Source organism: Solea solea, chromosome 4 (assembly GCF_958295425.1).
Source record: "Solea solea chromosome 4, fSolSol10.1, whole genome shotgun sequence".
In the NCBI taxonomy this organism is placed as follows: Eukaryota; Metazoa; Chordata; class Actinopteri; order Pleuronectiformes; family Soleidae; genus Solea; species Solea solea.
Genome location: NC_081137.1, coordinates 2,732,227 through 2,757,484, shown reverse-complemented (window position 1 = coordinate 2,757,484; position 25,258 = coordinate 2,732,227). Strand labels below are relative to the sequence as shown.

Below are 25,258 nucleotides of genomic sequence, written 5' to 3'. Positions count from 1 at the left end.
GAAGGAATGATGTCATGGTCAGCCATCAGCATCAAATCAATTGATGATGCACTGCAACACAGGACCATGACATCATTCATTCAATAGTCAAGTCATTCTATATGTTTTTTACATCAAATGAATTGGTATTTGAATGAATGAATGAATGAATGAATGAATAGCACTAATAAGACATGTATGTACTTCATTCCAATTTCAATGAATGAATGGCACATTTGAGTCATTATTTAATGGTGTATTTATTGGTTGAATTTTTCCACTTTGACTGGTCCATAGTTTTCACCTGTTAACAATGGAACAAATCATGTGCACACATTAAACAGAAGCTCTGTTGACAAGCGCTGTTAACGTGGTCCGTGTGAGGTGATGCAATGAGTTTTAATGATTTCTTTGTTCTATGGAAAGCTATATGGGCATATTGGATATGGGCTTATCATTATAATTATTATTATTATCATTATTACGACAAAGAAATAATTAAAACTTAATCATTTTTGGTTTGTGGATAAAAAAAAATTGAGAATCATCAGTTCCAGGTTTGAGAAACACTGATCAACATTTTTCAAAAATTTTCTGGCCCAAACAAATATTCGATTAATGGAGAAAATTATAACATTAACATTTCCTGGATTCTTTGTCTTTCAAACAGAAAACGACATCATTTGTATGTGAAGAGACATGAAATGAAAGGTGTGTGTTTGCATATGGAGCAGTGACGTCACATTAGCATTAGCAGTAGCAGGTGTAATCTGAACACCTGTGATGGGATCACTTAGGTCGGATGTTAACAGCAGGTGTGAACAGAGCGTCAACAGAACATCCAATACATGTGTGGATAATTTTTAAGCAGCAGCTACCACACACCTGTCGCCGCTGCTCCTCCGCGTCCTCCTCCGCGTCCTCCTGCTCCTGCCGGCTCATGGTCCTGGACCTGGTCCAAACAAAGATGTAGATCAGTTACAAAGAGTTTAAAAATCCTGAAAACATTTGTAAAATCTCAATATTTAACAGAGGATGCTGATGTATTTCGTGACAGCACTGCTGAAAGGCTCTTGTTACTCTTCACTGTCAAGTCATGGCTTGTTTGTGTTTTTTTCTTATTGCCCTAAATTGTGATGATAATCACCTCATTCAACCATGCTTGAAAACACATGAACTGTGCCTTTAACTGCAGCTGTTTGCAGGTCTTCAGTCATGAGACATGATGAGACAAAGTAGTATCCAGTTTAAAGTGTTCAAATGTGGTCATTGCAGTAAATGAGTGAATAAATGTGAGTTAAATACATTAAAACGTTTTTATTGTGAACTATATACTGGTCCATATCGTACATGGTTAGACGGTGATCGTGTGTTTACTGTGGAGCAGTGACGTCACATTAGCAGTAGCAGGTGTTATCTGAACACCTGTGATCGGATCGCTCAGGTCGGATGTTAACAGCAGGTGTGAACAGAGCGTCAACAGAACAGCTAAGAAATGTGTGGGTCATTTTTAATTAGCAGTTACCACACGGTTGTCCACATGTTCGTCAACGCTGCTCCTCGTCCTCTTGTTGTTCCTGTCTCCGCTTGGAAGAAGCTCCGGAAGTGGAACATTCCAAATAGATCGACACAGAGGGGAGGAGTGGAATGTACCAAGTCACGGAAAGTGCACAAAGGCTTTTAAATCAGTGTGTCTTTGTGCAGGAGCAGCTCCACCTGTGATTAATCAACGTTCATGTCCTCGCTGGACAAATAAAAGAAAAGTAACAGCTGAAATTGTTGTTATTTAAAAACATTTTTGCCAAAACAGAGAGAAAACACCCACCACCTATAGGAAATGCTGCCACCTGCTGGACGTGCATTTCTTGGTGTTTTAAGTTCTGTTTTTTTTGGTCTGAAGATTTAAAATTTGTGCAAAATTCACTTCATTTTAAGATATGAACTTTTACCTCAGAGATACAAGTCAACATCTGATGGACTGAGCCATTTGTGCTGATGATCTACCTCTGAATTCCGTGGCGTACTTAACTTAACTTAGCTCAGCTGTCATACGGTGATAGGCGGGGTCCACCCTTGACTGTTCGCCAGTTTCTAATCAGGTTCTAATCACAGCAAGTTTTAGGGCTGTTCAAATATGCAAGGTGACAGGTTTGGGATGTATTTGTTGAAATGTTGCCTGCTGGTGGGAAATCAAAGCTATCGCCTGATGGTTGTGAACAAAGACACCACGGCATGAATTCTTTTTTGTCTCTTTTCAATGTTCACCTTTAAAATGTGTTGGTCCTTTGAAAAATTGAACCTTTGACATCAGAACTTCCCAGACAGCAGTGCTCTTACCCACTGATGCCTGCTGGTGCAGTTGTTAAGGTTTTCTTGGAGCTTTTGACTGTTTCCATTGACCCTTGAACTCAAAAAAAACTTAAACTTCCAACCTCAGACTATTCTTTATAAGCTGCATGAAGATATTTTCTTGGTATTTTTGTAAAATTGTGTTGATTGTAAGTTTCAAAGTTACAACCTTTGCGATACAAGTCATCTTCTGATGGACCACCCACAAATTAACTTCATCACACCTACATTTTAAGATCCACAACTCAGAGGATTTTGCATGATACTTTGACAATATAATAATAATAATAATTCATTTAAACACACTTTTATAATGCAGTATCATTTTTAAGCGTTCTAACCTCACTTTATGAATATATTTTAGCTCTAAACACTGCGATAACAGAACAAAGACATTTTTTGATACTATTTATTTATTTATTATACCAAGGCACATAGTGTAGGATATTCTATGTCACAAAAGTCAAATATTAAAGTGTGGCGGGCAGTATCTGTGACACACATAGACTGTGTCAGTACCTCATATAACCACACTGAACTATCCCTTCTTTAAATGCACGTCGCTGCAGCTGCAGTGTGGTTGTCAGGGTAACTCTTGTGAATCGGACTCAAATCTTGGCACGAGATCAAACACCAGATATCGTTAGGATTCGTCCTCTGGGGGTAAAAAAAATATATCCAGTGATCCTTTGAATTATTCAACTCTGACAATAAGGATTAAATATTCCCTCAAACACAACGGGGATAAAGCCTCCATGTTCCTTTGTGGTTGATTCTTAGGTTTCAGGTGAGTCAGCAGAGCAGATGGAGGTAAACTGCCTCCACCTCTGGGACTCTGACACCGTTATCCAACGCCAGTGGGGGTTCAGGGTGGAGGGACGGTAAGTCAGCACGCTCCTAAACAGAGACACATGTTTTCAAGTTGAAGTCGACCAATCAGAGCGAACACCGGCTGGAGGTGAGCCCCCAGGAGTTCAATGGATCACTGTCAACACCAGGAGGAGGAGAAAGAACCAGTGTATGGACTCAACCACAGAGAGTGTGTGTGTGTGTGTGTGTCTTTGTGAGGACCAAAGGAAGGACATCTGGGCTGGTCCTCAGACCCTTGCTGCCGCTGCTCTGCCAGCTGGTGGCGCTGTGTCCTGGACTAAGTTTTCATGTGCTGCAAAGATACAGACCACTTCCTGTTTACCTTTTGTTAACGTCTCATCTTTGGTGTGTCGAGTACAAATTGACACGTTGTTGATGTTGGTGCGATAAACACGCTGAGATGAGTTTGTTCATTTACGAAACATGCCAAATTTCAAAATGGCTGACTTCCTTTTGAGTTGAGGCCATGGTCTCAATAGACTTTTTTGTTCATCTTAGGCTGTGATACATTTCTACCTGGTTTCACCTTGGAGGGCGCCACTGAGCCATTTTCACTGCACCACTTTCACATATTCCGCTGATTTTTTTCCAATTTTTTTCTCAATTCGGGTTTGCATGCCAATTTTCCTCCGTTTTCAACATCGTTTAGGGCCTCAAAAATGCGATCTTTTGGGGAGAAGGAATTCCAATAGGTCCTCATGGAGACCAAAGCCAAGTCCTGACGAGGCAAAACCTCATTTCTGAGGAACTGGTTCAGTTCAGGGCTGAGAAATGTCCTTAGAAGAACCTGTGTGTGTAATGAGGTTTTAACAAGTGTACAGAGACAGGAGAACGTGTTCAACACCACAGCACAGAGTCCAATAAACATGAGAACCTGGCTCACATGATTATTACAACACAGTAATTACGTTTTTACGTTCACTAGTCGGAACAAACGTCATCTCCACACTCCACTTTTGATTTTCCAGATTTCAGGCCAAGTTCAATTAGATGTATAAAATGTTGTTAAACTCATGAAACTGAAGTGATCTGAGTTTACAGTTTTAAAAGAAGTACAGTACTTGAAACTTAAGAGTTTGATCTCAAATGAAAATGTGACTTAAATACAGGTTTGGCATTGAACTGCTGACTCACATGTGCAATATTTTTATGCTCATACATTTGTTTTATATTTATTGTGTAACATATGCTTTTCGTTTAACGTTGCACGGCAAATTTAATCCATCAAGTGTCTCCGAAAAACACAAACAATTCAGAATTACTATTGATTCAAATTAAAATGTAACTAAAGCCCTAAACCAGTATTTTTCTAATCAAAACATCATATCTTCACACATCAAACCGGTTTTTGTTTCTACTAAGATTTCCTCTTTTCTAAACTATCGGCAGAAATGTTTAAAAATGAAAAAGATGTGTTGGTTTAAAAAGTAACTGATATTTTCCACAGACTGTTACTCATGTCTTAAAACTGAATAAAGAATAAAGGCTCTGAATTTTGCACGACTTGTTTTTCTTTGTCAACGTCAACCTTAACCCATTTTTTAATATATCCGATTTTTTAATTCAACCATCAGGCCGGATATTAATGCTCGCGGCCCAGTTGTGGCCCACGGGCCACTAGTTACTCACCCCCGCTCTAAACCACTTTGTCAGGTGTAAACCAGTGTATAGTGACTGTATTCACATTTCTGGCATCTTTCTGTCCAATCAGCACAGGGCGGGCTGTGTCAGACTCCTCCCTCTTTTATAAATGTTGCACTTCTTGGTGCATCTGAATAAATTAGAATATCATGGAAAATAAGACAACTGAAGCCAAATTCTGTGTGTGGTGGCTCTTGTGTCTGTTCAACAAGTTACTAATTGACCTGTAAGATGTCTGATAAACAGATAAACGTCGGCGCTCAACATCACAGTAAAAAAAGGAGTCATGTCTGGTTATTTCAATTTACAGATTCATTTTGCATCATTACGAACACTTTTAATTTGAAATTATATTCAATACCGTCACAAATGTTGTTTTGTGATATAAAAACTTGTTTTTTGTCCAAACATGTTTACTTTTCCCACTTCACGGGCTCCTCCTGACCAGACAGGACATTTATGTTTAAGAATATTTATTTATCCTTTTACTGCTTGTAATCAGTCTTTTAAATCTCAAATGTTTACTATGACGTGTGCTGCTGAAACAAAGATTTGTACTGTGTTAAATAAAGTTTAAATAAAAGTGAAATAAATACTACATGGCTCAAGTGTGTCTCGACAGCTTCAGATCTTCAGATAAAAACCATAAAGTGACACGTTCTACTCCGCTGTTTTATTGTGCAGATTAAATAGTTGCCGTCTACTAAAGGTATAAAAGAAATGCATAGTTCAAACACGCTATGCAAATTCATACACAGTGAAATCTTCCCACCAGCATATCTTACAAAAAACAGGTTCAGTACATTGCTCAATTTTTATTTATTTCACTGAAAATGAGCACAAAGGTCACACTGTCCCTGCACGACTCTTTCAATCTGCTCCAGCTCGACATTTCACCGCTACAAAGTTCTTTCCAACACTTTCTTACAAAAATACACAAGTGAATTTCCTTTTTGTTTGTTTTTGAAACACGGTGGACAAACGTTGACATAGAACACAAGTGAGTAGAAATTTTACACAAAACAAAGACGGGTCAAATCAATCATCTATCTTACAAAACGTCGTGTAGGTAACAGTGTCAACACGCTGGAACAATCCCAGAGTGTTTTCAGAGGCTCATGTCCAACCGTCTGGGACTCAAACCTAATCCTCTCACCTCACTCCCACATTTTACTCGGCATCACTCCTCACACCGGCAATAAAAAACACATGTGCCATTAGCTGTCAGGACGAGGAAAAAAAATCAAGAAAAAAAACCATTGGTTTATTATGAACAAACTAATATTTTACATAAATGAAAACATTCCTCCTCTTGCACTGTAAAAAGTTTTTGTCTTCTGCTTCCGAGGCCTTGAACGCATCCTAACGAGGGGTGTCACCATTCTCCAAATCCTTGATTTTTAGACCTTTTTGTTGCCAATTAATTCCCATTTCGATGGTGTCATGAGTGATATAATGTCATCATTTGTTTGAGCCAATTTGTTCACAGAATCGTTCAGTACTTCCTGCATGTCACTGAACTGAATTACTACTGAACGAGTCATGAGTCGACATACGATCTCCGGCTTTCAGCAGTGCTGTTGCTGAATGCACCAGACTCCTCTGTTAAATATTGACATTTTACATATTTCCTTTGCTAAATGTGGGAGATTTAGCAAAGGAAACATTTTCAGGGTTTTTAAGTCTTTCTAACTGTGTGTGCTCCGAGTGGAGCTGTGCCGGAACCGAGTAGTGGAAAAGCACCAAAACAGAGTCTAATGATTCAGTTCCAGCGAGAACAGCTGCTTTACAAGTCACTAGTTTACATGTTTGTGTTGCGCGGCAGTTTCATGCAACTTTGCCGTGCTTTGACGGCTCTGCCTCCACGTTGAGGAGGAACTACTGTATCTAGTAATGGAAAACAACAGCAAACTGAGATGATGAGAGCCGTGCTGTGTCGTGCTTTATCGTCTTTATAAGATGATCACTCATGGAAGGAAACACCTTTGTGAGTAAGATGTGACCTGCTTGGCGTTCTGTAGTGTGGTTCCAATATGTTAAACCCACGTTTTTTCCACCACTGAAAAAGGTCTTTAGCGCTAGTTTTTGCATTTAGTTGAAAATGTTTTAAATTTTGCTCCAAATGAGGACAGGGGAGTTGTTTCTGTTGTTAGGTCTACGTCCTGTGCTTTGCTACAAGCTCATAACATAGATTACACACCTTGGTTTTCTTGTCGACAACATTGAACGTGGTTGGTCGCGCTACAACGGCTACGACCACAACACTGTGTTTTTCACCTTTGCTTTCGGAGGTCGAGGTTGTGACAGCCCCTTGTCGTACGTAACGTCTGCTAGAACCTGCGTCAGAGGCTCACGGCTGGTCGGGCGGGCTGGCGGCCGTGGCCTCGTCGTTGCTGCTGTCCACCTCCTGCTCCATGGGACTGTCCTCCTCCAGCTGCTGGCTGGTGTAGTTGGTGATCTCCAGGAAGCCGCTGGGCTCCACCACCACGTTGGACTGGCTGGAGTCCGGCAGGATGGAGTACTGAGGAATCACCTGCACGTTAGTCACATGAGGTTCCCAGTCAGTCCACTTCTCAGCTGGGAGAGACACACACTGATGTGCCAGTGAACTGACCACAGGTTAAAGGGGTAGTTCAGGTTTGTTTTGAAGTGTGGTCGTGTGAGGTACTGAAACTTAATACCCTCTGCCAAGAAAACGGCTGCCAGCAGGGCCACAAGGGGAAAACATCATTTTAGTCACTTAACAAAATCCATGCCTGCTTAAGAATATATTTGAGTCTTTATTTCACATTAGAACTCAATGGAATTAGGAACTCAAGTTTGTAAACGGTTAATTTTCTTGCACCAAAGTCCATTGAGAAAACCTGCGTTTTTAGCTTGCATGGAAACAGGAGCTGCTGGTGTACTGCTGCCTCTTTTGTTACATTTAACACTTCATTGAAATCTAATTAAGGATTTCAAACACCAACGTAACAAAACACATTTAAACTTAATGAAAGAGGGAGCTGTAGATAAACATCTCCTGTTTGCTGGGATGTTAAACATTTTTCTCTATGGACTTTGGTGCAGGAGCATGAGCAGTTTAACAAAGTGACAGAAACTTACATTACTAATCAGATAAGGCTGTAAAACATTGAGTTAAAGCTGCAAATGTATTCTTAAGATATCACACACTCAAGCAGGTATAGATTTTATTAGATGAGCCTTCAGTGTAGTCCAGTGATTCCCAAACACTGGGTTGGGACCCACAGATGGGCCACAGTGTGTAAATAAGTAGCTATGTTATGTACAAATTTACTCTTGTCATGATTGATATTGTGTTTCTGGTCCGAATATGTTGCCATCTTTAAAAAGTGTGTTAAAAAGTTTGGGAAACACTGGTTACTCAGAACTAACGGCTAAAATAGCGCTGTAGCTCATACCCAGAGTGTCAGTACCTCATTCAACCACACTTCAGAACAAACCAGGAGCGATCCCTTCAAGCTAATACTGATCTCAATGAGAACTCTATTCGTTCTTTGTCGTTAAGGTCTTACCTCAATCACCTCGATGTCGTCTTTGCTGCTCTGAGTGGCGAGGCCCTGCATGCAGCTGAACTGCTGTGGTTTGGCGTGGGAGTGATGCATGGATGCTCCGGAGCTGCTGATGAACTGACCAGAGTCCAGAGTGCCGGACACCGCCTGGGCGTCCAGGGATTTACCCAGGGGGCCGCAGTCGCTGGAGGAATCCACCACCATGGGCTCTGTGCTGGGGTCGATCTCCGCCTCCATCATGGAGATCTTCAGGATGTCCGACACTGAGGGTTTGTCTCCCGAGTGTCCAGAGCTGGACTCGGGGACCAGCTTGGCTGTGGCCTCGCCGCTGCTGTAGACGGGCGATGAATGGTGGGAGCTGCCGAACGTGATCTTGGTGACAGTTGCACTCTGTGTGATGATTGGTTGCTGTGGAGACAAAACACAAACATGAGGACTTGTTTGTTACTTTGACATCTGCGACTCAGAACCCGAAATACTATCACACGCTGTTTTCCAGATGTGCAGGTTCAGAGATTTTAATAAAACACCGTTATATTATGTGTAAATATAAAATACATACATAAATACACTTTGATTTTACATTTTTACGAGTTATTCTTTGAAAAATAAAATACGTTTGTATTAGGGATTGTCCGATACTCACATACATACGCCCTCTGCAGGACAACTTGGTATTTTTTTCCATATGGTCTGTTTTTTTAAGGTCAAGTTTGAAACTTCTCCCTGAAATATGAGTGGCTATCTGAATTTTAGATAAAAAAAAGTGTGTCCAGACTGAGCATGACTGGAAACTCTCTGCTAACTTTAAAAGTAAAGAGGTCACGATGCTGCGACAGATCAGCTGTTTTGTATTAGATACTTAACTCGATTTAGCAGCGAGCAAAAATGTACCATAAGGTGTTTGTTTCATGTTTTCTTCTTCGGTTTGGATTTTAAAAAAAAAAAGTGTTTTATGAGTCCATATTTGGAGAACATGTGTTTCCCTTTTTTAAAAAGAAGAACACTATTTATCGAGCAGATGTTGAAACAAACAAGCAGTTTAATTTGAGTATGACTGAATGCTTTTGCACTTCTATTCATGTTGCTGGGTTTAATTTACTTCCACATGTGAGAAATATCTATCATTTCATTACAGCTATAAATCTGTGGGATTTTAAGAACATTTTTACGCCTATAATACAATGAAAAATGCCTTAAAATTATGTATTTAATATGTTGTTTGACCAACAGATAATTAAATCACAGTTAAGATAGAAAAGAGAAACAGCTGCAGTTTTTCTCCTTGTCAGCTTCTTATCAGTCTGTTTCAAGGAAAACATAAATGATGCCTTTAAGTTTAGTTCACCTCCACAGAGTTTACATGGTATTTGTAACATTTCATGAGGGCAGATAGAAGCAAAAACCCTGCCGACTGTGTTTATTTTAAAATGAAAGGACATCTGCTTCTAGATGAATGTTTGAGCTCAGCAGCTGTCTGTAAATAGTCTTATAGAACCAGCAAGAACTTTGAGAGATTACCCATTTATTCAAGCACTTTCAAGCACCTGTATGAACCTTAAAACAGGCCATAATTCACTTTCACTGGGCATGTGCGAACGGGGCCACAGATTTTTAAAACCTTTTTCCAAGGCCACTTTAACCAATTATAAGACCTTATATTAAGTTCTTTGTAGCGGAGCAATCAATGCACACAGAAATCGTCTTTTCATGCCTTAATCCATGATGTTTCCAGTCAAAAAAGAAACTGATTTCCAAAGGAGAAAGTCAGTGAAACTCAAGTGGAAGTGAACGGACAACGATAAACACCACTTTCACGTGCGCTCGAGCACAAGATTCATAGATTTATTCTCCACAACATTCATTTACACCCTCTATTTTCTGTTTATATCCTTTGTTCGCTCTCGTTATTTAAAAAAAAAGTGAATTGTTCTACTTATCACAATCTCTAATGAAACAAAAAATATACAGCAGGCTTAGTTTGTTGCAATTTTAAGACCAGATTTAAGGATTAATTATGGATTAATAGTGAATTTTAAGGTTTTTAAGGACGCTGACTCACCTGGCCCGGTGTGGTCTTGTCAGTACTGACAGGGTGATGCGCCTGCAGAGGAGGAGGGTGGGACATGGGTGTGTGCAGTGGTCGGTGGTGGGACGTGGGCGCCTGCTGGAGCTTCGGGAGCTGTGGCGTCACCAGGTGCTTGGGCGGCGTTGCCGCGGTGATGACCTTTGCCCCCGGCTGGGCCGGCGCAGTCACGGGTCTGTCTTTGGGAACCGGAGTTAAAGTCTGCGGTTTGGGCTGACTCTGCTCACGTAGTTTAGGGAGTTTCTTGGTCAGAGGAGGAGTGGAAGGGAAGGCGGCGGAGGAAGAGGACGGCTGACTCAGCTGAGGTTTGCTTTGAAGTTGAGGTGGAGGTGGCGGCGGTTGTGGAGGTGGAGGTGTTGCCTGTGTGGTGGTGGAGGTGTGACGGCTCGGCTCGGCCTCAGACTGGCTCGGAGGAGGCGGTGGTGGTGGCGGTGGCGGCTGAGTGCCTGCAGAGAGGGTGGTTTGCTTCACGGACTCTGTGGCTGGTTGTGTGGAGCGGTAGAACAAACCTGTCTGAGGGTCTAAGGTGTCGCCTTCCAGCTCGCTGACCTCGACCACAGGTTTACTGTGACTGTCAGACGCCTGCAACAGTCAGAGAGACGACTGATGAGGAGAGAGATCAACAGACACAACATACCCAGAGACAGAAGGAGGAACAAAGCTATAACGCTGAACATTAACTAAATAAATATAATTTGTTGATGAAAAAGCTTCTTTACATGTATTTATTCAGTTATCTATTTAGTTCTATATTTCTTTTGTGCAAAGCGAAAATTCATTAAAATTATGGCAAAAAGTACAAATAAATCTATAAATGCATAGATTGAAAAACGTAGAACTATATACATGTATATGAATTAATAAATACTTGTATAATGTCAATAAGTTTCAGTTCAGAAGTTATAGCAGTTTTCTTGTGTATTTATCACTTGAAGCTTCTGTTTTACTCCCGTCACTGTTTGGTTTCTCGCGTGTGTCGCGTCCTCACCACATGGCTGTGACTGTGTGAAACCGCAGCTGCGGACGAGACGACGACGACGGCCGCCGCCGCCGCTTTAAAGTCGCCGCCCTCCAAGGACACGCCCACTCTGCTGACTTTACCTGGCAAAGGGGGAAATCACATGAAGTCACATGATCAGACTAGATACATACACAGATGTTTGAGGTTTCAGCTTGAACTTCCACTGAAGCCGTGAACTTCCAGACCAATGAGGAAGTTGGGGGGTGGAGTGGCTCAGTGGTTAAGACCGATGCCCTGTGTGTGCAAAAGGCTTCATGGTCGCAAGTTCAACTCCACTCAATTCCCTTGTAAGTCGCTTTGGATAAAAGCGTCTGCTAAATGACATGTAATGTAATGTAATGAAGTTGCAAAGCGGAGAGGCTTCACCTGCTGTGATGAACTCGCTGCTGGGTTCGGCCTCTGAGGTGGACGGTCTGGGAGACTCCGGGCTGGTCTTCTTCTCCTGCGACAGCTGGATGGGCACGGCCAGTTGGCTCAGGTCGATCGTGTGCTGCCTTGGTTTGGACTCGGCCTTCTCCTTAACTACAGGGAGCAGCAGCAACAACTCCAATTCAATCCACTTTATTTATAGAGCACATTAAAAAAACCACAAAGTTGCCCAAAGTGCTGTACAACAACGAGCAGCAGCATTCAGGACCAACTGCAGGCGGTTGGTTAACCACGGTGTTGTGATGAACGCATGAATCATTAAATTGAACATAATATAAATAACCAGTTCAGAAAAGACAGAAATTATTTTGAGTTTAAATATAAATACTTAGGGGCCGAACTTTCAAATTGCTGGTTGTGCAATATTTGTTAAAGCCAAAATGTGTGTCAAATTATCATTTTAAATTCATTATTGTCTGGATCTATGCACATCTTATTATTATTATATAGTTATTTCTGTATGTTTCTTAATTTCATTGATTCATTTTTCGTCATTGAAATGTTTATATTGTCAACTGAAATAAAAAAATGAAGTAAAAATATCATCAGAAATATTATTATTTTACATCTTTTTCTCCAAAAGTTTGATTTGACTCAACCTAGACACTCAGTAGTCATTTGAGTTTGCGACGCGTTTTTTTAAATGAGTAAAACAATTTAGTTTTTTCTGACAAAAAATACCCCAAAACATACCAAGGTACAGTTTTATGGGAAAACATATTCACATTAACAGTCGACCAAGAAATGAAAGGATGATGCCAGTTGAGTCAGTGGAAGGCTTTAGATTTGAAACATCTGTGCAGGAAATGCTTACATTTTTGACAGTATCTTTTTTTTGTAAAGCAGTGAAGTGGAGGCAGAAGTGGAAATAAAATGTTCCTGAGAAGAATATTAGTAAGGGTTGACTCAAAATAACAGAGAAATGAGTAGGACATGACTGTTGCAAAACTGTACAAGACACTGTTAAACAGATGTTTCCAAGATGTGAAAATATAACAAAATATAGATTATTTTGGGTGTTGAAAAGAAGAATAAATACAGTCCTATTTTGGACATTCCTCTTTGCACCTATTTGAGAATTCTCCATAATTTCAGGGTTAAAATCTCAAAATAATGAGGCTATTTTCAGGTTTCTTGCACTTCTCTGACAGCAGGTTTCCAAGAAACACTTGAGCACACTTAAATCATTCTGAGCCTGACAGTGTGGTTTACAGCAGAAATATTTTGCATGACTTTCAACAGCTGTGTACAACTAACATGTGATTTTCCACAACACACAGGCTCACCGGTCGTCTGCTGCTGCAGCTCCAGCAGGGCTTTGATGGTGGAAGCGGCAGACTGGGATTCCCCGGCAGAAACCTCCTGATAGATGATAGTGGGACTCGACTCCACGGACACTTCCTGCTCGGTCCAATCCTGCTCCCTGGTGGACAACACGTGCACGACGGGCTGCACTTCTGGGGAACGATGGAAACAATGTCCGCATTGATTAGTGTTTGAGGACTTTTGTTGCTTGTTAATGTGCAAGTTATTTGTTTGCAGTGTCCTTTACTGAAAACAAGGCTCTGACAGGGCGGGCTAACAAACCTGACTGAGGGAGCACTTGTGTGTATAAAGCAGTAGAGCAGGGATAGATGGGGACACAACTATATTTTTTTTAAACTAATGAAAGACTGGGATTTTTTCAGTCGTCTTGCTTCACTAGCTCAATGTTACTACCGTCAACACTTGTTTTGATATTTTTTGCCAAATTGAAAATGATTTAAACTACACTTTAAGTATTAAAGCAGAGACAAGTACTTTGTCCAACCCACTTGTGTGAACCACAGAGAAGAATAAGAGCGAAATACACCTTGTGAAGCCTCACTCGCTAAGCTGCTCGCTTCTGTGAAGGCGGCGACTTCGTCCTTCGCGGCCCCGTCCGAGCTCGACGCCTGACCCACATCAGCAGAGCGGGTCACCTGCTGCAGCGTCTCTGTCACCAGCTGCCTCGTCTGTTCACTCATCACCGCCGTCTGGAACACTGGCTTTGGCTTGATGAGAACCTGAAAAATAAAAAAACAAGACACGACTACAAATATTGAAATGGTGACATAATGACAAATTATTCAGTCAGCACTGAGGGAGCAGGAGTAGCTCTTAGATACATTTGTCACATTTCTACCGATATCTCTTGCATTTCTTATCCAAACATCAAAGTCGTCACTTCACACACTGGTGCCCTTAGCGAGTCACCTGCCAGATTTGGAGCCTATCAACCAAACTGTCGGACATTTATGTGAAGAACTGTCTGTCAGGCAGACGGAACCAGATGCATTCAATGACCCTGGTAAATTTCATCAATAGCAGAATCCAGTGTTGCACTTAAAGGAGTGGCTTTAAAAGACATTCAAAAAACACACCATAAAGTTCATTGATTCTGCAAAAACACATCCAATCATCAAAGATCATGATGTATCTACATCTATCTAATAAATGAATAATTAAATATTCATGCTCGTCCCAAGTAGTTTTTCCAATCAATTTATATTTTCTATTTCCTTTCTAATCTGGGTTCTCTATTCTTCTATAATCTTGTCTTTAAAAGGTTAATTATGATTCTTAAATAAGACATGAGTCATAAGACATATGAGTCATATTTCTGTCTGTTTCATTGTGTCACATTACCGCTTCCTTATTTGCAGGTTCACTCAGTAAAAAAGAAAAAAAAAAAAGTTTTAAGACATTTTTAAAATCAAGCTTGGATTGAAAGTATTAAAACAACTGGAAATAAAACTTAGTGTGCCAATTCTCGTCACTGGAAACTGTTTGGCATGGTTATATTTGTCTGATCTGATTTGTGGTTTCTTGATGATGAAACTATGGAGCTATGCAAACCTTGCAGAGTCACCTCGGGCCTCGACTTTCCCATGATGACTTAAAAACAAAAGGGTGAACTCAGACTAATTTAGACCAGGATGATGCGTTTTACATGGAAACAATTACACACTTTCTGTGGATGGGCACGAGGAAGTTAACACAGTCTGGCTGGAGTAAATAAATAGCATGTCCTCATGACAGTGACCTTCACAGAGGAAACATGATATGTGGATGACTGCTACAACCTTCGTTCAGCTCAGGAACTTGAAACTGTCTAGAAACATGACGGAATTCACCCTCAATAAATGTGTTTTTATGTCTGATTCCCTAAAAGGTTAAGACAGAAATACTGCAGTAAAAGTGAGGTAGTGATTACCACTGTACAATGGGTTATTACGTTATATAAATACAGACAAATATAGACATAAGAAAAAAATCCCCAGGTATAAAAAAAAATAAAGAAATCCCATCGTCGTGTTTGATTAACACCTGCACACAATGACAACATACATTTCTAAACAAATCAGCAATGGTAACAAGGGTTTGGGACTTTCCTGACACCATGGTGCTCAGTTATCAGTCCAGGGTTACCGCACCTTGGTTGACGTGAAATTCAAGGACTTTCCAGGATGAATTCCCTCAAATTCAAGGACTGGATGTGCTGATAATGCTTACAATTGGAGGGCAACTTGTAAGAGTCGCTTCATCCATGCATCAGGATGCAATTTGATTGTCTCTTGGGATCTTGGTCTCAGTCAGTCTTTGTAATTTTCTTTGGTGAGACCGAGATCTTGGAATTTTCATTTCCCAGGCATCACGTCGCCATTTTCTCTCTTGCTTAACGTTACTCGCTCATTGTTCTGCATGGAATCTCACATCAACGGCGGAGAGAAGGAGAGAGAGACAGTGGACAGTGTCCACAACACCGCTAGTAATTATGACTCCGTATTTGTCCTAGTCTACGTACATCACGAAATGCAGGGCATGAAACAGTAGGTGGCGCTGTGACAAACAAGGGAAACATTAACCTAAATATCAACTTAACTTCTTTCTTGCACAAAATTCAAGCACCTTCAATGATCCATGTCTATTTAGGGGAATATTCAAAAACTTTTAAAAAGGCCTTGAACTCTTTTTGTCCCCCCACAATTCACATGTCCAGGAACACAAGGATGTCCAGGACCTGTGGAAACCCTGTCAGTCCATTCCCACTGAAAAGCTAAGTTACAAGAAACAAAACAAGAATTAAATCACTCAAAAATCTGATTTGAGGTTTTTTAGCCCATTTTGAATGATTTCATAATTATAATAAGGTTATTCTACATTAGGGCTGCTGCTGCCGCTGCTTTTTTTTTATGTTTAGGAAACACTGATCAACCTCTGATTTCTAGACACTTTATGGACCATCGATAATGAAAATAACAAAAACATAAAGAACTCATTCGGGTTAAATGTCACATCTGAGCAACATGATCAGCAGGAGACAAAAACAGAGCCGATGGTTTTCACTTTATCATTTCATAGACTCTGTTTACACTCATCTCTCCCTGAATGAGGGAAGTCAAGGGAGGAAGAGGAAAGGTCAGCATTAAAGCCCCCGTTTAATTTTACTCCGCCAATACAAGCGGGGATTTCTCTTTTCTGTTTAAAATCATCTGATTGTTCTCATTCATTGTGCCCTTTAAATGTTATTCACAGATATTCACAGTAATGTCAGACAACCATGATTATTCATGTCATATGATTATTGGACTGCGTGTTGAACCAACATGCGCTTTGTGATCCCTCTGTGGTAAAATGTCTGACCATTTAAATAGTGTACATTTCTATTTTGCATTATTAAAGTGTCACAACACAGTCAGGTTAACAGCAATTCTGATCAGGGCCAAATACACTCTGAGATAATATTAAATGCATCTCCTCTGGTGTTCATTTAAGGCTTAAAAAAGTTCATTTTAGAACTATTTTATTAGGCATCTATCTCTTTTAGTGCTATGTTAATACGAAAGAAGGTAAATTCAACAATATTCCATAGTGGATTAGGTCCTAATGTGAACTGGAGTGTGAACTTGACACAGCAAATGTTGTCTATGAGAGACTGTTGAAATAACACAGCAATAAAGCTTTAGAGCATAAACTTCCACCACAGCTGTCCAGTTTCACACAACACCACCAAAATATCATCATTTCTTCCTGGGAACAAAAATTACATCCAATTTTTTGTTTCATTCCTCACAGAAATCTTACCAAGATGAATAAATAAATAAATAAATAAATAAATGAGAAGCTTTTCTCACCTGCGTCTTGCCCTGCTGACCGTAGACGATCTTGGTGGGGATGATCTTGGTGGCAGTGGACTGGGATCCGGCGCTGAGGCCTTTGGGCTGGGTGACGATCATCTTGGTGATGGGTCTGGAGGCGGTGATGATGGCGGGTTTGGTGCCCTGAACAGCCTGTAGGCTCTTCTCACCCTGAGGAACAGCAACATACTGTTTTATAGATAGATAGGAAATAGTGAGAATTTAAAAACATTTTTAAATTGCAAACAAAACATGAATGTGCTCACAGCAAAACAGAGATTCAAGTCAATATAAACAAGCGTGTGTGTCAACTGTAAATCTAAGCAATAATATGCGGTTAATATCTCCTCCATTCTTTTTAAGTCACCGAATTTAGTACATTTCATATGAATAATTGAACAGTTGAATGTAAATTTACACACAAGTTTGAGACTTTGGTGCCACCAAGTGGCCATGTGAAGAAAAAGACAATGTCTGACATCTCATGACTGAGTGCAGCGCAGCCCACTCAATTTACATTTAAACAAATCTTGTCACTCCAGATCAGACTGATGAGAGGCTGAATTATTTTCATATAAACATTAACAGTTTCAATGTTGTCACAGCTAAATTTACTGTTATATATTAAATACAAAAGGAGATTAAATTCCCTTTAAGGTCTAAATATGGTAAAAACTGTTTTTTAGTCTAGTAGTAGTAGTGTGATGTTAAACTGACCCCAGCATTCAAAAGTGTGGTGACCACGTTCTTGCCGGGCAGTCCTTGAATGGTCGCTCCTTTTCCCGTTGTTTTCTGAACCACGATGACGTTCGGCTTGGAGGTCATGGGGATGGTCGTGATCTTCGTCGTGGTTCCTGTGGCAGAGTCAAGACAACATTTGCATTAAAGAGTAACTGATCCTCACAAACGTCTTCAAACTACTTTCACTCACCAGACACGATGTTGCTGCTGATGATTTTCCCGCCCAGAGAGGCCAGTGACTTGGGAACGACGGTGATGATGCTGCCGCTGGTCGTCTTCACGTACGTGGTCCCTCCACTGGTGGCTGATATTCTTGCTCCGATGTTGGGGCTGACTGTTGGTCTGGTGTAGGTGGCCTGAGAAGCTGCAGACAGAAATGCAGTTTTACAATTAATTAGCAAGGCAAGCTCCTGTAGTCAGAATCAAAACAATGATGTTTCTGCCACGCTGTTCAAATCCAGAACTACTCGTTCAATATGTGCCTGCTTTTATGTACATTTGTGGTGTGTTTGAATGGTCACAGCTGGCAAAATGGCACCCCCTAGAATATTTTAATTCAACAGCCCACGCAGCTGGTTTCATCTACACACATGAAATTTTGCACACATGTCTATCAGGATGACATCTCACCCATGACCTAAAATCGACAGGAGAGCAGCCGTTTTGAATTACATTTCCCGTTTTTGTACCATTTGGCCCATTTTTCACGGTTAATTTGATCCACATCAAAGTTGGTGTTAATCATCTCAAAGACAAAAGGCCATGCAGTGTGGATGTGAGGAACCAATATCACTGCTTGAACGATACATTTTTTAAAGTACTTTTACTAAACAGAGATTGTATTAGCGAAGTCCAGTGCTCCAAATAAAAGAAATATTTTATTTAATAGTTTCTTTGTTTTTATATCAAACATAAATACAGCATAACAGTTTGCTTGACAGGTTTTTAACTTGGCAGGTGAAGCGCCGACTTTGATGCACTTTGGATAAGAAATGCCAGTAGAAATGCCACAGATATAATATAATGAATTTTCTATTCCTCCGTGTGTTTGTCACAGAACTGTCAAACAGTTCTCTTGACAGGCTTCACACACTTGGCATGTGGCCTACGAAGGGCACCAGTGTGTTATTAATTTCTACCGACATGTCTTGCATTTCTTGTCCAAACGACGTCAAAGTTGGCACTGCACACACAAGTCAAGTTAGAAGCCTGTCAGGCAAACCATGTGTATCGTCTCTTTAGGCATGCAGAAGTGGCTTGTTTGGCGATATATCTGTCACATTTCTACCACACTGGCGCCTTTGGTGCCGAGCCTGAAGGCTGTCAAGCAAACCATTCAACAATTACAGGACAGGCGGACGGGGGACATCTGGCTTTCATCATCTGAGATGCCTCATTTTACATCAAAGGATTTTAAAAACTCTACTATGATGTCTTTGTATTTGAGAACTAATGAGCCACTAAACCACATCACTGCAGACAAATGTCAACTGACTTAGCGTCACGTGCGAAGCATTGGATGAGCGCAACAACAAAGTATCGTGCAAATTTTCTGAGACATTTCCAATTCTGCCATAAAACGAGTGCAGAAGACATGGCAATGGGAATCCACAAGCAACAGACTCCACTTGTGAAGTGATCGCTTCATATCAGGTACAGAATCCAACTTATTAGCTTGAATTTCTTGTTTTATTGTACACGCTTTTGTTGTGATGTCTCAGTAGGACAAAACTAAAGATGAAGAATTACATTACATAAGGAAATGTAATGTATATTTAAAAGTTTCATTCACCAGATTAGATTAGATTATAGTTCACCCACCTGTGGGCTGAGTGACCAGCTTCGTGGTCATGATGGCTCCGTTGCTACTGACGACCATGATGGGAGAGGAGCTGCTGCTGGACAGAGCCACCGATGAAGGCTTGGGCAGGATTTTGCTGGGCTGAACCTGCTGAGTGATGATCTTCACTCCTACACACACACACACAGTTCTACAGTTATTCAGGAACAGACACACACTGCACAGTTGTCCTCATCTATGAGAGAGACATAATCAGCCATGTTCCTTCTATCTAGGACAAAGGAGATGAGGACCAAACATTGATAGACGTTAAGGTCTCCTTACCAGACTCTTGTTTGATCTGAATGGTGGGTTTGGCTCCAGGTGAGGTGGTGGCTGTCTGAGCCTGACCGACACCGTGGCCTCCTAAAGGCGAGCCCTGCTGCAGCTGTTTGGGCGACTGCTGTTTGGGGAACTGGGCCAGGATCTGAGTGGGTGAACCCGCCATCGTCTTCGGAGAGGGGAGCCTGGCTGAAGAGACTTTCATGGCAGCTGACGCAGCACCTGCAACAGCGAACACTGAGGCTTTTAAAGTAGGAGTGGGTGGTATCACTGCTTTAAAAACTACAAAGCAGTTCACGCATTTACCACCTAGAGCCATTTTAAGAGAGATTTTTAAAGAGTTAGACAACATGACTTTTGTTCATATTTTTGCAATCTTTGCATAGTGAAACATGCAAAGTAGGACGATTGGATTATACTGGAGTTTTTGTTTTCCATTTGTGTGATTTTGACCGGTATTGTAGTGATACCGATACCAAGTATTGTATACAGACTTACCTACTTTAAAAACTACAGGAAAAAAAACATAGTTTCAAAAATGTGCTGCCCCAACAAACTACATTGAGGTGGTAAAAAACAAGAGAAAAATCAACCTCATCTCTAAATTAAAAAGGTCGAGGGTGTAGGAATTAATTACATCTAATGAGACTGAAGAGTGTAACAAAACCAAAAAGATTGTTGTTTTGCGTTGTCAGTATATTAACTTGACGCATACTCAACCAAAGTTGAACCTTGGCCTTTCTAGCAGTAAATCCTCCTAAACATTACACACTCGACCTTTTAGATTGAATTTTTTATGTTTAAGTGCACCACATACAAATTTATAGGGAACCTGGTTGCGTTGAGGTGACAAAAAAAACCTACACGATGCAACAGTTGACATGACGACTGAGGGAGACGAGGAGACCATTGACGTCACGGCGACGGTGTTGGGTATAGTGGATGGGCTGGAGCTGGCAGGGAACACCACAGTCTGCTTATGAGTGGGCGCGGTTAGCATGGAAGAGGAGCCCATCTTGGCCAAGGCGGCATGGTTGTGGGCGTGGGACTTGGACAGGATGTTGGGCACGAAGTTTGAGCTCGGCGAAGTCGTCACGATGATCACCTGATGACAAAACAGACATTTAGACGGCGAGTCCAGAGAGCAGAGTGTTTTCATATCAGGGAGTGCTTCTCGCCTTCTGCGTGGTGGTGTTGGTGGTCTGGATAGTGGGCTTGGTGAAGGTGATCTTGACGGGCGACAGGTGAGGCGGCAGGGAGTTAGCGATGCTCTGCATTATGTTGCTCATCTTGGGGCTGCCGCTCACCGGCACCGCGATGCTCTTGGATACCGGTGGGGGAACTTTGGTCACCTCCTTCAGCATCACCGGCGACGAGCTGGACGAGCTGGTCCGCCTGCGCTTGCGAGGCTTCTCGTCTTCGTCTGAGCAACTCACACCTGCAAGGAAATGGTAACATCAGTCTTTAAGAGCACTATTTTCACTAAGTCAACGTGAACTTTGAAATCGACAGAATTTTGCTGAGCAATGCTCCATTTATCAAATAAATATATGAATATTTTTAAATATATGGCTCCTCTTCACTGTATTCGTTCATTTTTCAGTAAAATTAATTCAGTAAAATGACGTGCACGCATGGCTGACTCCACCGATTTCTTCTTTTATTTTAATTTCCATATAATAGTAACATTTTCAAAAATATAACGTCATATGAAATTAGGTTTTAGTCATATTAAAACTCACTCTTCACATAGACGGTGCTCCCACTGGGCAGCACCACCACGTTAGATGAGGGACTGGGCGGTCGCGGGGATTTCACCGTGGCTCCCACAGCACCGGTGGTCGATGTCGCGCTGGTGGAGGTGCACGTGGTGCTTGTGTAGGAGTAACACACAACCACTGTGGGGCAGAAAAAGAAAATGTGTCATTTAAATCCTAATCTCCTTCAAATCAAGCTCAATTTAAGAAAAAGTTTTCTGCCCTCACCTTCTTTGTTTCCCGTCTCGGCCGGCAGAGGAAGGGATGCGTTCTGATTGGCTGTGGCACTGGCCACAGCGTTAGCGGTGACAGTAAAAGCTGTCTGAGGGACAAGCCTCGGCAGCAGAGGAACAAGCCGTCGTCCTTCGATGGACCATTCCGACGAGCTGTTGGGGCCGGACATGCTGAACAAAAGTCATTAAATTAATCAACCTGCAATTTACTGGACGTTACAAACAAACTTCAGTTATTAACTCACTGATATGCGATGGTGGTGAGGCGTTCATCGTTGACAGCCCTGCGGACTTCAGCGCGATGGCGCTCAGTTGAGATACTGGACAGAGTAAAGAAAGAAGAAATTGAGAAAAAAAAATTCAATTGAGTGTCTCAATTCCTGGTCCTGGGGACACACTGCCCTGACTGTTTTAGAAGTTTCCCTGCTCCAGCACACCTGATTCAAATAAATGGGTCGTTATCAGGCTTCTTCAGCACTTGCTAATGAGCTAATCATTTGAATCAGGTGCGTTGAAGCAGGGCAACATCTAAAACAGTGTTTTGTTTTGTTTTTTGGGGGTGGGACTGTCCTAGGACAGTGTTCCCCCAGGTGCAGGTCAGTGGACCAGGATTCAGAAATCCTGTTAAAAATAACAAATGAAGACAAATACCCAAGGATTTTTGTGAGTTCAGCCAAGAGGTCCTTCTTGTCCTTTGTCAGGTCTCCTTGAGCTCTCAACGCGCTTATAACCCCAGCATAAGCCTCCAGCTCTGAAAGTACAGAAACACACACATCAAATCACCAATTATCACTGCAGCATTGGGGAGCTGCAACAACTATGATTGACTTTTAATTTTTTCCAGACTTCTCAGCTTCTTAAATGTGCATATATAATTGCTCTGCTCCATATAACTGACTTTTGAGATCGTCATCAATTTGAGGTTTGCAAAACACAGATAAATGTATTTTAACATTTTCTAATTTAATTAATTGAGAAAATAAAAGTTTTCATAATCTATTGTTGTTAACAGTTTTGTAGTTTTAAAAAGGTGTAAAATGACTGTATCATACTGATATCCGAATCGGACAAGAAAAAGTTATATTGGGCCAAACCCGTGCATTTCTTTTATACAAACGTGATTCAGCATGTTTAACAACCAAAAGTTGAATCTTACCCAGTTTACGCAGAATTCTTTTGCACTCATCCCTGCCCAGGTCAAGGATGGTCGGCCATACCACTGGCATGGTACCAGTCAGGACTGGTTTCTCCAGCTGAATCATGGGCTACATGGAGAGATGACAGTAAGTTTCCCTTAAAACCACACTGCTGCTTGTGCTTCGTCCTTCTGTACACCACATAATGTGTTTTCCAAAGAGCAAGGATGAGGATAATAAACATCTGGCAAAAAGTATCTGCCAAATTTAAGTTAAAGTTATTTTTTTGCCATGTGAAATGTTTTAGCACGTTTTCTTCAGCACGTTTCCAATTTACATACTATGTATTATTACTACTATTTCATGGTTTTATAAATTTGGAATATTCTTCTGTATTCCACACCAGTTTGTATCCATGAATAATGCATTTCTTCTTTGTAACCATAGCTGATTCTCATTAAATGATTAAGATGTAAAAATGTACTCTACCTAATAAAATGTCATAATTATCTGGTTACAGGTTCTGTGAATGTCTTTCCATTATGTTAAATGAGAATAATTATTCTGAGTATCTTCAGACAAACCCAGTTGAATTCTGCAAAAATTTTGGGACAGTGTTCACCCTTATTGACGGAATATGACTGAATTCAGTTAACTGAAAATGCTGACAATGTCAGGAAGAAACTAACTATTAACCTGTTTAATTTGAGGATGTTTTTAATGGCACAATTTACTTGATGAGCCAGTAGAACACAGTTTGGCTACCAAGCCATCAAATAACTTTAAGGTACAGTGTGAAAAATGTTGTAATGTTTATTTATATGTAAGGGTTGTGTGTTGCAGCTGAATATCCCTCACCTGTCCCTTAATAAATGTGTTGAACCGGTGTAGCTGTCAGTTAGCAATTAAAAACTACAAAGATGTCTAGTTTGTCAATTGTGGCCCAAAATGGCATTCTGGGGTCCTTAAATACATCAATTCATACCATTAGGTGATTGTACCTTTGTGTAAGTGTAATCATTTTAATTTAAAATGATTGCAAAATGAAAATAATTCCACCTAAATTGCACATACTGGACCTTTATGCAGTGACAGCACCGCCCATCACTGGACGTCTCAACAACGACAAATACGAGTAAAAAAAAAGGCCAAAGAGAGAAAGAGAAATATACATAAGCCGAATATAAGAGGAGGTCCTACCTTTGACAAATTAATTTGCATGTGTGTCCTAGTTTTGATATTTGAGGGCGAGCAAAGAAAACATTTAGTTAATGTATTTCTGGGTCATATTCTGTAGGTACAACGGGAAACCGAACGTCCTGCTGGGTGTAGACTTTCATTTCACCGCCCCATCATCACCATAAACGGGCTACTTTGTTAAAATACGACCATAAACACGATCACAATGACATTTATTGTCATGTCGGGGGTAATTTTAAGGAGAAAATGTCGTATTTTTGTTTCACTACACACTGAAAACATCAGCGAAGGATGATGTTAGCTTAGCCACCTAGGGGCTCCAATGAACTAAATGTCTTACCATTTGTTAGCAGGACAACTTCAAGGCCTCGGCGAATCCCACAGCCACACAAACATGACCGAGTTCGACACGCTCCGCTAAGCTACCGCATGTTCCACTTGTTATGCAATAAAAGTCGGTTAAAAAAAACAACGGATTAAAACGTTTAAATGACCGAATCCGTCCAAAGATGTTCCAATGTTTATGTTGTCTGCTAACCAGCTACGCTTGGTCTGTGGATGAACGGATTTCTTCTCCGCGTCAAATGTGAGGGTAAGACTTGCAGCGGTGCTTGCGTGCTGCCACCAATCGGCAGTGTCGATAATTACAACTTTTACAATTTTAAAACATGGTGTTATAAGCACAATTTTACACAGTATTGTGCCCATAATGTTAAAATACAGCTCGTCCCCGTCATAATTATGGTATATTATAATCATAATTATGTGTATTGACCCATAAATATTCTATTCTATGTCATAAATCTGTAATGACATACAAAGTCATAATAATGAGATATATCATAATTATGAGATACTAAGTCAAAATAATGAGATACTATCTCATAATTATGAAGTCATAATTATTATATACTGAGTCATGATAATAAGATACTTTCTCATAATTATCAGATACTGGTCATAATATGAAATACTAAGTCATTATAATGAAATACTATCTCA

The 25,258-nt window shown here is 40.8% G+C and overlaps 1 protein-coding gene across 6 annotated transcripts; it reads right to left on the bottom strand.

The window, feature by feature from the left end:
- Positions 1-6,929: 6,929 nt before the first annotated feature.
- On the bottom strand, positions 6,930-24,823 carry emsy (EMSY transcriptional repressor, BRCA2 interacting). Of its 6 annotated transcripts, none has more exons than XM_058627436.1 (20): positions 24,597-24,823; positions 23,077-23,185; positions 22,572-22,671; positions 22,166-22,240; positions 21,916-22,091; positions 21,673-21,828; positions 21,109-21,368; positions 20,795-21,035; positions 19,934-20,167; positions 19,630-19,779; positions 17,999-18,172; positions 17,785-17,921; positions 17,065-17,256; positions 13,761-13,953; positions 13,195-13,365; positions 11,846-12,001; positions 11,447-11,559; positions 10,435-11,040; positions 8,376-8,780; positions 6,930-7,372 (listed from the first exon to the last, which is right to left on the bottom strand). In XM_058627436.1, exons 1-20 carry the CDS (start codon positions 24,597-24,599, stop codon positions 7,190-7,192), a joined length of 3,834 nt encoding a protein of 1,277 aa, XP_058483419.1. In that variant the 5' UTR covers positions 24,600-24,823; the 3' UTR covers positions 6,930-7,189. The 6 variants fall into 6 exon arrangements, with proteins under 6 accessions (XP_058483419.1, XP_058483422.1, XP_058483421.1 ...); XM_058627439.1 differs by having other exon boundaries at positions 6,930-7,360; XM_058627438.1 differs by having other exon boundaries at positions 13,195-13,362.
- Between the last annotated feature and the right edge of the window lie 435 nt (positions 24,824-25,258).

Excerpts from the sequence above, each read along its gene's own strand:
- emsy (XM_058627436.1), bottom strand. Across the intron at positions 22,092-22,165 it reads CTCACCACCATCGCATATCA|CATGTCCGGCCCCAACAGCT; the intron begins GTGAGTTAATAA and ends ACTTTTGTTCAG. Across the intron at positions 21,369-21,672 it reads GAGCACCGTCTATGTGAAGA|GTGTGAGTTGCTCAGACGAA; the intron begins GTGAGTTTTAAT and ends ATTTCCTTGCAG.